Consider the following 14,657-nt stretch of genomic DNA (forward strand, 5'->3'; position numbering starts at 1 on the left):
TCTCCTTCTTAGACTGTACATGTTCTGGGACAAAGACTGCCTTTGCTGTGGACCTGAGCCTCACTGAGCAGGTCCTGACTGGAGTTTCTGTGACACAAACGTTAAACATTTATAAGAAGTGACAAGAGCCCAGGGGAGGCCAAACCAGGGGACTAACGTGGCAGTGATGGTTGAATTGATCATGTCATTTGTAGGTTTTTTTCGTGTATTTATTGGGTAGAGAGAAAGAAGTTTCATTGGTAGAGAGAAGGAAGTTTTTAAGGACTGGTTTGGGCAAGATAGTGTTAATGTAACAAACCGGGTCAGGGAGGGAGCTCCATTTCTGAGGACTTTGTGAAAGATGCAGAGAAGAGAGCTCATACCTAAAGGCACAGCTTGAACTATTTGTGAGGAGAGGGCTAAACGCTGATGGTCATGCCAATGCTGTTAGAAATGTGTTATGGTTTATTTCATCCTTTATAAACATGATCAGCATATTCTGACCTTTACAGCTTATCAGCTTTTATTCTTAAGGCCTCACAGACAGTCTTCCTGAGGGGATGTAGTCCAGGCATCCTGGCTGCCTGGGTTCTGGAAGTCACTGCTGTGCACTCTCAGTCCCTCCTTTAGGCTGGCTTTTGCAGCCACTCAGTGATTTAAGGCCCCGATCTGGCTGAAAATGCATCACTTCAGCTTTCAGGTGGGCTGGCTCCATCAACTTACTCACCATGTGGTTGAAAGCACTAATACCAGGTCAGGGGAGCAGGAGGGAGTACATGCCTAGCAATGAGGAGGAATGCTATAGCTCAAATATAAGTCAGTTTGAATTATATCATTAATGTTTACATGCTGTGAAGTACCTCATTAGTATCCCTACGGAAGCAGGATAAACACAACTCCATATGTCACTTCCCTCACCTCCATATTTTCTGTTGGTTAATGATGATGCCACCTATTATTCTAACTCATTTTGACTCTTCCCTCTTTTTTTGCTCTTCAGGCCTAAGCTAAGACCTGTTGTGTCTTACTCTATAGGGTCTCTATGAAGTGATTATTATACTGCCAGTAAACCCAAAATTATCAGGAAGGTCTTTTCCTCTTCTCTGAACGCTGTTTTCACCTTTCTGGTCTGTGTGACACCCACAGTTCTTTGCCTTCACTACTGCTCTCAGGGGGTTCAGACTTTAAAATAATACTTTTTTTTTTTCTTATGTGCTTGTAACACAACTTGATTCTTCTGTACCTTTCAGCACTTGAATGACTAGGTTTAAAATGTATATTAAATTTCTCAGTTGACTTGATTTAGCAGGCTAACTGCAAGCTATCCTGTAGAGAATGGAAACAGAAGATAGACACTATAATGGGGAGCCTTGCAGTCAGAACGGAAATAATAATGTATTGCAGCTCAAATTTATACCACCTTTTTCTTTGTGTTGGCTTTTATAAGTAATTCTGGTTTACAGAAAAACATAGGTTGTATTTTAGAAATAATCACAATTGTAGCACAAAGTCCCAAAATGAGTATGTTATTTGTTGGCCTGACCCATGCACAAATCTTAATATTTAAAGACTGCTTCCTGACCTTCTCCAGCTGCATGGAAGAGAACAGAGAATAACTTCAAGTTCCCAAATAGAAAGTGACCAATGCTTTCCTTTATTTCTTGCTATTAAAAAAAGGTCCAATCCTAAATAAACAAAGAAAAATCAGTGCTTAAAATCATGCTTCAGTAGTCAATACTAACAGCGAATCATCCATTTCATCTGGATAGAAGCACTATAAATGAGCCGCTGTTTATAATGTTTGCTGTGTATGTTTCTTAAAATAAAAGGCTTTTTATGTCTAGTTACACAATTTTATATTTACTCTGGGATGAATGCCAGAAATCCATCAATTGTCCTCAAGATCTTTCATCCGAAGCCACAGATGGTCAAATTTAAACGAGTCCAGGCTGTCAGTTTCTGTGCTGCTCAGTATGCCATTGTACTCAAAGTTTTTAATGTCCTAATGTAAATGTTCACAGACAGTCAGCGTGCACCTGTGAGCTCTAGGTTTGGAAAGGTTGTAGAGATCTGGCCCTCATAGATTAGTGCTGAAATTTATACAGGAGCAGGAAGCCTCAAAAGCGCTCTTTGGGTTATTGACTCTGTCTTCTTCTACTGCAGGCATCCATGTCATATGCAGTCCCACTCATAAACATATTCCCTCTACGCCACCGCCTTTGTAAGCTATACAAGCCAAACTTTTTTTTTTTTTAGTTTTCTCTCCTGGTTTACTATCTTATGATGTACCAGGTAATGTATTTCAAACAAAAATATTAGTGGCCACACTGAAAAATACTGGACCTGGGCACAGAAGGGCTAGAGAGGCTCTTCTGGTCTGACCATTTCTGGAAAGAATTATACTGGGCTGATTGCCTGTGGGAGCACTGAACTAGATTCAATGTCTCTGGAGGTATCTTTCAAACCTCCAGTTTTTGCTGGGTGTGTTCTTTCCTCCAATGGTCTCTCTTCCCTCTTAGCAGTCTTCAGCTTTTCTCTAGTATTCTGCTTCCAACTTTCTAGGAGCTAGCGCACTTTTTCCCCTTCTTTTCTGAACCTGTTGATTAAACCTCATGAAATGGCAGATCAGAGAGAACCTGCACCCATGCGTTCCTATCCATAAACAGAAGTATTCTTAGGGCTGGTATCTTGTCCATCCTGACTTCCCCGACAGGGAGGTTTGACCTCCTTTTCAACATGGCCCTCCTATTCCTTTCTGGTATTCAGAGGCTTCCCTTCCAGGAATCTCCCTCTTCAGTGATAGCAAGGTGCTAACATCTCCCCAGCAAGCCTGATTCTTAGATGCATGTTCCTCATTATGTGAGCTTTACTGGTTCTTTCCAACAGGAAAGTGGCACAGTTAAAACTGAGTCTTAGTTGTGCTAAATAAGCTTGCTGCTTGCTGTGATAGGGGCTGAAAGCATGCTCTCCAGCTGCTATGCCACTGCGCTTCAGCTCAACAGCTGCCTAGCCTTGAGCCCTAGAAGCTTTGAGAACTAGCAGTTGTGCTTAAACCTTCCCCACTCTCAAAGAGCATGTGTTTTCAGAACATAATTGCTACTCAATCTCCCCTGCATCTAACCCTTTACAATTTTTCTTGAGCAGTAATAACAGATTGTGTCTTAATTTTAATCCAAAGGGTTTCTGTGATTTTTTTCCTTTTTAATTCATTGTTATTGTACATGCACATCGAAAACCTTGTCTGGCAAAGATGTTGTGTTTTTTTGCATATCAAACTTTTCAGTTATTTACTCAGGATATAAATAAAAACTTAATTTTTCTTAGAAAATTATCTAATGGCAAGAGAACTGAATGCTTTTCTACCAAGTAGGTTCTATGGAGGTATTTAAAATGCACACTGATTTCACATCCTTAATTAGAAAAGCCACTTAACTTTGTTTTCTCTTATAAAGGCTTTGCACCAGAGCTGCTGTGAGTGCTTGTCAGCCCATCTGTCCTATCTTAAACATATAAACAAACACATGTCCCTCAGCATTTCCCAAAACAGGGCCTTAGGGCAGTATGGATTGTCAAGAAAACCACAGTGAAAGCAATGGATCTTGATAGGCTGCTGTTTAATTGGTTAATAAATGAAAACTAAATTTAAGAGGAAATGTTTAAAAGAACAAACTACAGTGAGAGACTCCTGGCAGGGCTACAGAGGGAGATCACATGTGATACACTCTGAAGTTCATAGGCACTGAGAAAGATCCACAGTTTCTCTTTCGTGTGGAGACAGGAAACACACACCAGACCAGTAGTCTTCAGCTGCTCTTAAAAAAAAAAGAAAAGGAAAAAATATATATTTTATCTACATTGTTTTCCATAGACTCAGTCCTGCTGTGTTGGTGTATCAAGCTGTATGTCAATCAGTCTCATATCTCTTCTTCTAAGCTCTGTGTAATGTCAGTCTCTTTCCTTCAACTGCAAGTTCTCAGGGCAAATCCTCCTTCCACAAAACAACATCCCTCCCGTATATACTGATCACTGGTAACTGTGTGGTTTGCACCTAACCTGCCAATTACTGACACTGTTTTAAGCACTGTGTTGATTAGATTGGCCTTGAGCAGGTTTAGATCAGCAGGTGCTTAAAGCAGTTATGAAGCCTGCAGCCTGTCCAGGTTAAGGCTCCAAGAACTAAAGTTTGGGGTCAGATATAAGTAATAGCAGGGAGACATGAACCACTTGTATTCATGGGCTTCTACTGTTTTTTTGTGGCAGCGCTTCCTGCCTGTGACATTTTCCCAAACCCTCTTGTTTCTCTTTTTCTTATTTTCCCCTTTTACTTACTTCCTTTTTCCTATGGATACGAATCAGGACCTAAAGTCTTTTTACCATGTTTGGTGATGTGCATCACCATGATTATTTTTAACCCTTTTTTTATTTTGGGAGGGGGGTTGAGTTTCCCCAATTTCAGAAGTTAGGTCTCTCAAATGTAGACCTAATCACTTTGAAAATCTTTTTGGTTGCTGTTACTTCTTTAGTGTCTGTAATAAAACTATCCCTCACTACTGTATGTATCATTTTTTTCTCCTTATCCTGTATTCCTGACAGCTGCCTAGGTGGCCTGGATATGGTTTATCCACCCTTCAATTAGTAATGCTTGAATGGGAGAGGGGATGCTTTTACAGGGAAGCATAAATGCTGTATCAGCACTGTTGTTTGATCTTCTATATAGAAGTTTATTTATAATTCCACTTTCCCCTGGAGATGCGTTTCATTTTAAGCGATCTTGGCAATAGTTTGTTTCTGCAGTATATTTTGCTGGCTCTTCAGTACAAGCACTTTAGTAATGAACGCTGGTTACTCTTGTCTACATAAGCGATAACTGAAGAATCTTTTTCTGTGTGGCATATGATTCTGGCTGCCTCTTCCCATAATCTTTCAGAGGCCTGTATGCTGTGCAACCATGTGGCAGCTATTACCAAAATTGCTTTTAGCATCACATAAATATCTAGGTAGGTGGAGGTCTAGGGGGAGAATAATGTGTCAATTGAGGAGGCTAGTAGCAGTAGAGTTTTGACCTAGGAGCTGAGCTTAGGTGCTCTGCAAGAAATATGTCTTCCAATTGTCTCGCCGTAAGATTCCTAAGAAATAGATTTCCTCTGTACACTCCAAAAGCACTAAAATAATGGAGACAGTAAAAACTGTCTCCTTTTTTCTGAAGCTTTGTGGCTCCCTCATAATTCTGGTGTTAGGAGCTGTGACCGATATCCAATATCAGACACCTCTTCCTGTAAACTTTTCCTGTCTTGGTGTTAAGGTTAACAGCTGTTGATCCCTCTTCTCACTTGTGTTTGACTCACTTTCGCCTGTTGATTCATATCATCAGGAAGAAAAGCTTGGAGATGACTGGGGAAGAGGGAAATTAATTTGATCTTGAAAGGCAGGGGAAGCTCAGTGAGGCAGGGATATTTTGATGTGTTGAATCTTGCTGCCTAATTGGTGCATAATTTGTTGCACAGTAGAAAAGTCTTGTTAATTCTTTGCTATTTCCAGGTTTGTTTGGTTTGAGGTTTTTTTCATATTGAATACTGAACAGATCCAATTGCTGCTGTTAGAAAGGGAAGCCTGTCTACTAAGAAGGGTCAGTAATGATTTTCTTCACTTCTTGGAGAGTTTTTGAATGCTAAATTCCTGTGTGTATTCTTCATGTACCATATGCAAATATTCTTCAGGAAGTGATACTACCACTTCAGACAGTCAATATTTTCTATGTAAGAACTGTACACATTTCCTATACTGCCAAGAATGTATATATATCTATGAAGACTTAAGATTGTATCTTTTTGAGCAATTCTTTCTTTAACCATCTGAAACTTTCTTCCTGTTTCTCAAGTTCTCTGCTAATTTATTAGACACTTGTGTTATATTGTGTACTTTTTTGTATTGGCTGTATTGCTATATTTCTCTTTTCCCTCATTAAAACCTGTTCTTCTCATCCTTTTACTGTGCTGCTTTATATAGCAAATACTCATACCATATCAGGTAACCTGGTCTAGTAAAAGTCTGTCTTTCAGATCTCTTATGATACTATTCCACTGATCCCAACATATAATCAGTAACACTGCTACTGCTAGTCTACTGTTTTAAGCTTCCCTCAGGTTGTTTGCAGTATACTTCATACTTTTATATGATAGTGAAGAAGCTATCGTGTGACGGATCATGGAATACTCACAGTAAAAATAAATGGACAATATACAGAAAAATGTACTGAGAGATAAAATCCGTAAGTCTCTTGTATGGGTGCTTCTGCTGATGTATGCTTAGAAACCCATGAGAGAAGCAGGCGTTGAGGAGAGATTTGGAAGAGGAATCTAAGGGCACCTTGTTTCTAGAAATGCGGCATTCAACTTAGGTCATTTAGTTCTCTACACTGTCTCCATCCTTAACTCATCTTGCAGATTTAGAAACATGCAGAAACTCCAACTTTCTCTTGGTGACATATTGAAGACACAAACAAAGCTGCAAGGTATCACCTTTCATACCTGAAGCTAGCTGTCTGTTGTGATTAGAAACAATTTTGTGGAAATCTTTCAGGAAGTTAAAAACTACTTGTTCTATTAAAAATGTAACTTTTAAAGTTAGGAAAGTGCAGTTCTCAAGAAATGACTACATGAACAGATACAGAAATTATGGTGCTTTCTTTTTGCTCCCCATGAAAAGCACTGATGCTGCCATAAGAAAACACTTCCGTTTTTTAGAAGACATATACATCCACTTGACCTGCTACTGCATTCTAGAAGGGGATATTTCCACATTCTTCTCTGCAGACTTCATTTTATACTTTTTTAATGGTGGCAATTTCCAATTAGCTCTAAACAGGAGTTAGAGCTGAACCTCCAGTTCCCTCACAGAGAAGAACAAATGCTGTTTTATAGATCTACCCCTTTCAAAGGACAAACATTTGGCAACTTACAAATGCTTCATCAAATAGATGTAATAGATAATCCTTTTGTCTGAACTTTCTGCCTGGGTTATTAGGAAAATCTGCTTTTATCGCGTGCTTTAATTTAAAGTGGAATGCAAATTTTTTTTTTTTTTGGTTACAACAGCCTGCTAAGGAATGCAGTATTTAATGCCTTTTACCAGGCATGTCAGAAGGAGTCACTAAACAAGGAGGAAGGAAGCTGTTGTCTGCCTGCATGAGCAAGTGAAGAGGTAAGAAAACTTCCACTTTCGCTAAGGCCCTCTTTACAGAACAAGAAAAGAAGCTGCGTTCATGACATAAATGGCTAGTCTGAATACAATGACATACATGGAGTGTCTTTTTCTAAAACTTTATCCTTGCTCTGAAAATAATGTTGGTCGATGTGGTTGGTTTAGCTAAGTTCTACCTAACCACACGGCTAAAGGAAAGTATCACTAGGATTAACTGGCAGCTTCCCAGGAAGCAGCCCCTCTACTCTTGTGATCGCTTCTTGTCCCAGAGCTTTTCTGAACTGCACCTTTTTCTTTCTCTTTGGCAAAGATGGAAGAAAAATGTCAATATTACATGTATCCTTGCTGAGAACAGGGATACTGGACTGGCAATGGCAGGGATACAGTTGTGCACTTACTTTCCTGTCACATACTCCAGAACGCATGTTGCAGGAGCTGTGCTAACAAGCACTGGAGGAGTTACAGCCCTCTGACCTCTTTCTTCCCCTCAGCCCAAGAAAGCAGGCATGAGGAGATGGATGGCAGTAACATCACAATTTATCTTGGAGCTGCAGTCCCAACTGAATAGATCTCTCTGTCTCAGCTACTGAGGATTCTCCTCCTTTACCTCCTTTGTTGACTAACTACACGTACACCATGCTACAGCTGCTTTATATATGCTTCTCAGGGTTCCAACATGTCTCAGATACATCTGGACTTTCCATATATGCATACTGATCCTGAGCTAGAACCTGCAAAAGAAGGTGATTCCTTTCCAATGTATCTTACTTATTTTATGCCTGTGTGTGCCTCTGATACGGTATCCATGTCTGTCCCTACCCAGCTGTTAGAGATGTCATCAGTGCAAAACAAACAAGGAAAAATTGTTGCAAACCCCAAAACAAACATAAAACCTGAAACTCCATCTGCCATGTAGACGAAGAAGAAAAACCTGAGGAAGGGCCAGCATGAGTTGGGTAGGACCTGTTTGCTTACTTCCATTAGAGAAACAGCTCTTTTATAGACAAGAAAGTGCCAAGAAATCCATGAGCAGATAAAGGAAATATTGTCATTTCTGTATCCTCCCAGTGAAAAGCAAGATCTTCAATGTTTCACTGATGCTAATCCCCATTTAACAATGCAGGATCTTCCTTGACTTACAACTGTACTGTCAATATCATCCTCTCCATAGTGTGGTATGGAGGAGGAAAGAGTTCAAAGTTCCACTACAGTGGGCCCAGGGTATTAGAATAAAGAAAGAAAGTGAACAGAACGTGCACATGCACCTATGATCTGAGTATCTGGCAGTTTTTGAATTTGGGAGATCAGCTGGCAAGAGAGAAAACATCAGAAGCATCAGTGCTTAGTGAACTTACTGTTCCCTCTGTGATTAGACACTTAGTTGAGGATAAAACTAATCATCTCATTAGCACCACCTATATAATTACGGTAGAACATATGGAAATAGCCATGTCACCTAGCCTTGATCTTCTTTCAGGCTCCTCATCACCCTCTTTGTCATTAAGGCTGCTTTTGTGCTCCCACTTGCCCATGTGTTCAGCCCAGGCATAAAAGAACCTTGTAGACTGTCCCAGTGGTAGCATTTAAGGATATCTTGTCATGGTGCTGTGGTAGCAAGGAGAAGAAACACACCTGCAGAATAACAACCCCAGCTCTGACCACATGTGAAATGTGTTAATACTTAGATTTAGATTAGATGATATTTGGGTATAGACTGCTTCCCATGCCTGTTTGTGCAACTGCGTAAAGGCCTTATAAAGTTGCATTAGGGATGGTGCCACAGTGGGAAATGCTTAGGAAAATTCTAGCATAGAGAACATAAACAGGGAAATCCACAGGTTAGTGCAGCCCTTCCAGTCACTCAGAGAAGGATTTGCAAAAGCACACAGCCTAAACCTGGGTGTCATTACTCCAATCAAGAAAGCTTGCCACTGACTTTGAGGGAAACCAAGGTAAGACAATAATGTGTTTGGAAACGCTACTGTTAATTGCCTGCCATATTTAATCCCTGTCTCCTCTACTACTCCAGTAATTGTTTTGTGTGCACAAATGAAGTGACAAGCTTCATTCAGAGAAGAAAAATAACTTTAATAATGTGTTGTTTTCTGCCATTGTTCAACATAAATGAGAGGTATTGGTTTGACATGCTAAAGAGAAATATAAGAAAGGAACAGACCTTCCATGACCTGTCAAAGAGCAGCTCAGCAAAAGACTGCATGCTTCATTTGGGGCTATATCCTGTGTTCTTTGCTATCACTGCTGTTCAGCCGCTCCTTAGCTGCTAACAGCAGCTTAATAGATCATCATCACACCCTGCAAGATGTATCAATTAAATCAGTAGTGGAATGCAGTGGCCTCTCCATTCACACCAGGCACTTTGAAGCTCTGGTTTGATTAGGGGTTTGCAGCACTACTAAATTACAAATAACATGGATCCCAAAAGCCATGTGATTAAAATATATTGCAACTGTTTCCCCTGTTTGCCTCTATCTTTGTCTCTGCTTTGGGAGTTTCTGGACAAGAGCTAGCTGTTGCAGCGTTTGCTTTAGCTCCTTGGAATGCCCCCTCCCTAGGCTATACCTCAGGATGCAGCTGTGAGGTATTTAACCCTCCACTGCTATTTCTCTAGGTTATGCATCTAGAGCTTCCCTGTAGCTATTAACTAAATGAAGAAGTTACGTGCTATTCAGTTCCTGACTAAAGCAATTGGTCTTTTAATTTGCACTTTAATTTTTATGGATAGTGCCAAAAAAGTAAATATAGCACCCCTTAAAACAACCAAGTCTTAGATCTGTTACAAGGAGAAATTGGTGACGTGCCCAGGATCTTTGCCTGTTTTTCGTTATTTCCTTCTTGCTCAAAATGATTCTGTAGCTCAGCAGAGTTGGGGTTAGACAATCCCAACTGCTGAATGAGAGAGGAAGGAAGATACAAGATGGAGAACTTGTGAATGTACCATGAAGAGGATCGCTTTGATGGTGAGACTGCTGCACTTGTCGCTTTGAGTGCTCTATGTTTAACGAACTGAACAAAGAAGCCACAAGTCTCATAATGAAGATATTAAAACCCATGATGATTTGAAGTAAAATACCTGAACCTGAAATTGCTCGGAAGACAGTAACCCATGCGGTAATCACTCCTTGTCATAGCTATTTGTTTTTGAAAGTCTTCAGTTGATTTGCTGTATCCATTGAAAATATAGTTGGCAAAGAGTAGCTTTCCTTGAATGTACATCTGTCAAAGAACAGAGAAAAAAATGCAGAAATTGTCAAGAACAACCGCTTATTCTAAATGAAGATGGTAAGCTGAGAAACAAACAAAAATGGTAATTAGGTTGGTGGCTTGGCTTACAACTTCATTATGGCTTGCAGCTTTCACCTTTCACGATCCTGGTAAATAAAATATTTGATTGTGTTTAAGAAATTAAAAAGTAAAATACTTTCATACTTTTCTAGTTCCTTATGCACAAGATTTCAAAACATAGTATATGGGAGTGTACAACGCAGTATTTTGCATGATGCTTCATGGACTACCAAAAACCACTGCCATCTGTCCTGGTAATATTTCAGTTTAGAAAGATATGGCATAACATAACATATTTGAAGATGAACACAGACAAATAAAGTTGGCATAGGAAAAAAAAACTGGTTTTTTTTCTTTTTCACCCATTGCATTAGCTTAACATTTTTCTTTCTTTTCTTTATTAAGGAGGGAGAGGAATAGGGTATCATACTTCTAAACTTTTATAAATAGCAATGAACTTTCCTCTTGTAAATACTGTATCTCATCTGGAAACAGCCTTTTAGAGAAGAAAGGTGATCAAGGTAATTTGATTAACTTAAATCTACAGGAATTAATTAGGTCTGGCGTTTAAAGCCTTACGGGTTGAAAATGTGGGCAAAATCTGAATCTTTAGCAATTTTCTCTCCCTGGAAAAGTAAAATAGGAAAGTAAAGCTAATTCAGAGCTGTTCAGAGAAATTCAGAAACATTTTTCAAATGTATTTTCACAATTTTGAACTTGCTTTCGATTTTGAAGTGCATTTCATGATGGCACACTCGTTTGTGTGTTTCCTGAAGCTGGCATTTGGAGATGACTAGCTTATTATGACATCCTCAACAAAAGAGGTGAGTTAAAAGCCAAATGCTATTTTGTGCTAGAACCTGCAAGTCTCAAAGAAGTCAGTCTAAGGATGCCTTTTGCAATAAGATCTCCACAAGTGACAGGACAGGGCCTTCTGGATTGTTAGAATATTTCTGTTGGTTTTGTGTGGGTTTGCTGGGTTGAGCCTTTTGTTTTTTAATGTTCTCAGACTCAGTTTTACCAGAACAAATTCCAGAAAAGATGAATACTTTTCCCATGTTGCAAGGACTGTTCCACATGGATGTAACACATGGATGATCTCAAAATTAGGACTTGAAGAAAAGCCTGTTGAAATATTATATATAAAAAGAAAGAATGTGAGAGCATTCTCAGCTTTTTCTCTGCTAGTAGCAAAATGGTGACTTGTTGGGCCAGATTATCATTGATATGAAGGTCTGTGTCATTGTTCTGGCAGTGAAAAGAGACCTTTGTTTAAGGGATAATTGGCTTCATTGAATTTAAAACTGTAAGAATCATTTAAGTGGATGTACTATCCAAAGCTGCTTGTGTTGTGGGATGTTCCCAGTGTTACACAATTGGAAACATCTGACTTATTTCATGGAAGCTCTCAGCATGCAGGACTCCAAGTCAAGACTTTTGAATATTTCAGGGTAATACATATTCAAGTAACAATGGATGTATTCACTAGAAGGAAATCCAGAGGACCACTAAATTGTCTTCATCTTACCATGATGTATTCATCTGTAATGTAACGAGTAATGAATGTGATGTAGAACCGTGCTTTTGCTTGTAGTAACTGAGAGGAAAAAAAAGACTGTATCAAGCATTTTTCAGTTTTATTGAGCTAAATAGCTTAAAAGCTATTATGATAGCACTGTTTACTCAAGCATGAAACACTCTTCTTTCAGTCTAGTAGCTTATTACTATAAAGAGCTCTAATTACCTGAGTGCTGAAGCTCTTGTGGCACTCACACGAGTGTCGAATTGGAAGTGATGAACAGGATTTTTTCATACATGGGTACCATTACACTGTGATACAGGTTCTCATTTCTCCCCTCACTTGCTGAAATCATATTCTGTGAGCAGTGTCAGCATCATCAAAAGGGAATCCTGTAAGCTGTCCTTGGGGTACAGGCTGGGTGTATGTTGGCAGGTGGAAATGACAGTAACATCTGGCTTACAACGTAAGCTCTTAGACTGTGTATTTTCTCCATCAGGTAAACTCTTTGCATATGTTCTGACTTTCCTTACTCTAGAGGTTGCAATCCTCATTTCAGTTTCTTCCTCATACGTTATTTATACATATGTTTCTTTCCCTGCTTCTTACTTTTTTCATGGCAATACCTATCTTGCTTCCCATAACTGACTCTCTCAGATTGAGCTCACCCTCCCCTCTACCCGATCATACTTCTCACTATACAAATGCTTCTGATCTGACAACCAGCCTGTCATCTCTCTCCCCTATATCTCTGTTGTCCTTCCTCATTTGTGCATGTTCTTTCTTTGTTTAGGGGGGATCACAGAAAGCAAGAGAAGAATTTTTCAGCCACCTGTAGCTCAGCTTACTACTTCTGCTCTGTAGGCTGGGAATTTGTGTTTTGATTTGGTCACTGTTCCCTCGTCTACTCTGGTCTTTGGGTTCCCCATACAGATACCTAAATTAGTTTCCTCTTGCTGCTTCAAGCCCTTAGGCATTGGGCTGCCCAATTTAAGTGCCTTTTACTGCCAAATTGGTATGGAAGCAAAACACAACACTCCTGTCATGTTGGCTCCATTTAACCACTGGCATTGTCCTACTGACGAAATGTAGTGGGATACATACTAGTTATGATACTTCATTTAGAGCTCTGACTCTCTCTCAGCGTGGCTAGTGATGAAAACTGCAATAAATAAATAGGGAAGTAACCTTCTGCCACTGCAGGATGGCCTACAGAATGCTCTGAAGGTTTATAAATAACAGTTATATTCTCTGACACGTGTTTTCTGTAATTGTACAAAATGAAGAGGCTGACAGAAGCGGTGGATAAATCTATGTCAAAGATGATCTGCTGCATTAATACAGAATGCATTGAAACTTTTCTGAGAGAATATAAATCAGTAGGCTGCCTCTGGCAATCACCATTCCTCTTAGAGAAATGTAGCCTTTTCCATTACAATTCACCTGGCTGATTCTGTGATGTTATGACATGGAGGAATTTCATTATTCCCTGCACCACAAGCAATCAATTTGTGCCTTCAAGCATAAAGTCTGAATATGCTTGTAACTTTGTTTTGCTTGCATAATGCATAAATGTTACCAAAGTTTTCTGGTGCTTTTCAAATTCCTGTCACTCTTCTGATGGCCTTCTGTAGAATATGACTTTCACAGGCTAGCTTTTTATGGCATGAATAAGAATTTTATCTTCTATAGAGCACCCTTCTGGCTTGGCTCACTCTTAAAACACCAGGAGTTTATAGGATACAAACATTCATTAGCAAGCAGCTCTGAAGGCAATTTTTTCTCAGTAAGCATAAATAGGTATAGCAAAGCTCATTTAGCCCTACTGGGGTAAATTTAATCCAAAGCCTTACAAAACTCGAGTCTTTGGTGAAAGCCAAGACATAAATTTGGATGGTGGCATTTTGGGGGGAAAATGTTCTTTCTCCTCTGAGCTAAACATAGTTCTGGCAAACGGCCTCAGACTGAAATTCTTGAGGGAGTCATAATAAGCAAGCCAGGGCAAAGAGGAATGTTTTCTTCTCCCTTACTAATTCTGCCAGATAAAAAGGTGAGAGGTCAAAGATGAACCTTAACGCTAATAAAATACTGAACTTACAGCAGTAATATGTCAGAACATAGAAGAAAGTCAAAACAGAAAAAGATACATTATTGGCAGCAATGGTTTGGTTTTGTAAGAATCATATATCTCAGTCCTGAGTACTTTTAATCTTTTGGAGAAGGGTGAATTTTAGATATTAAACACGGGCATTAAGCAATCTACAGAAGCAGTGCTGGGAGTTCAGCCCATACTTTCCCCTTCTGCATCTTTCCAGCTGACTGAAGGAGTAATGTGGGGCTGTCTTTTGAGTCATCAGAAATTCTCTTTGCCCTGCTTTTTTTTGACAGAGACAATCATTCTTTGAGTTAATTTCCTTCTTCCTTCTGTCTAGGAATATATACAGATTATCAAACTTTCCATGTTTATTTTATGGAAACAAGTCTATTGATTCAAACTACTCCTTAGAGAAGCAACTCAGCAAGGTCACACGTATATGTGCATGTGCATTTGGATGCTGAAGAAAAAAAGATTTGGTCACATTAAAGTTCCCTTAAATTTAGTCTCCAGAGTTTAAATACATTTAATGGAAGCTTTCTTATCTGTTTGGATTTTGTA

At 39.4% G+C, this 14,657-nt stretch overlaps 1 protein-coding gene across 1 annotated transcript in view; it reads right to left on the minus strand.

Annotated features, from left to right (window-relative positions):
* Positions 1–3,421: 3,421 nt before the first annotated feature.
* The window catches only part of C1H3orf20 (chromosome 1 C3orf20 homolog), a 30,340-nt gene continuing 19,104 nt past the window's right edge, over positions 3,422–14,657 (minus strand). The window contains exons 9-10 of the mRNA XM_026123157.2: positions 10,271–10,413; positions 3,422–3,791 (exon numbers count right to left, since the gene is read on the minus strand). Coding sequence (XP_025978942.2) covers positions 3,710–3,791; positions 10,271–10,413 — 225 coding nt within the window. The 3' untranslated portion in view covers positions 3,422–3,709. The remainder of the gene's footprint in view (positions 3,792–10,270; positions 10,414–14,657) is intronic.

The sequence above is a fragment of the Dromaius novaehollandiae genome, chromosome 1 (assembly GCF_036370855.1).
Source record: "Dromaius novaehollandiae isolate bDroNov1 chromosome 1, bDroNov1.hap1, whole genome shotgun sequence".
NCBI lineage: Eukaryota > Metazoa > Chordata > Aves > Casuariiformes > Dromaiidae > Dromaius > Dromaius novaehollandiae.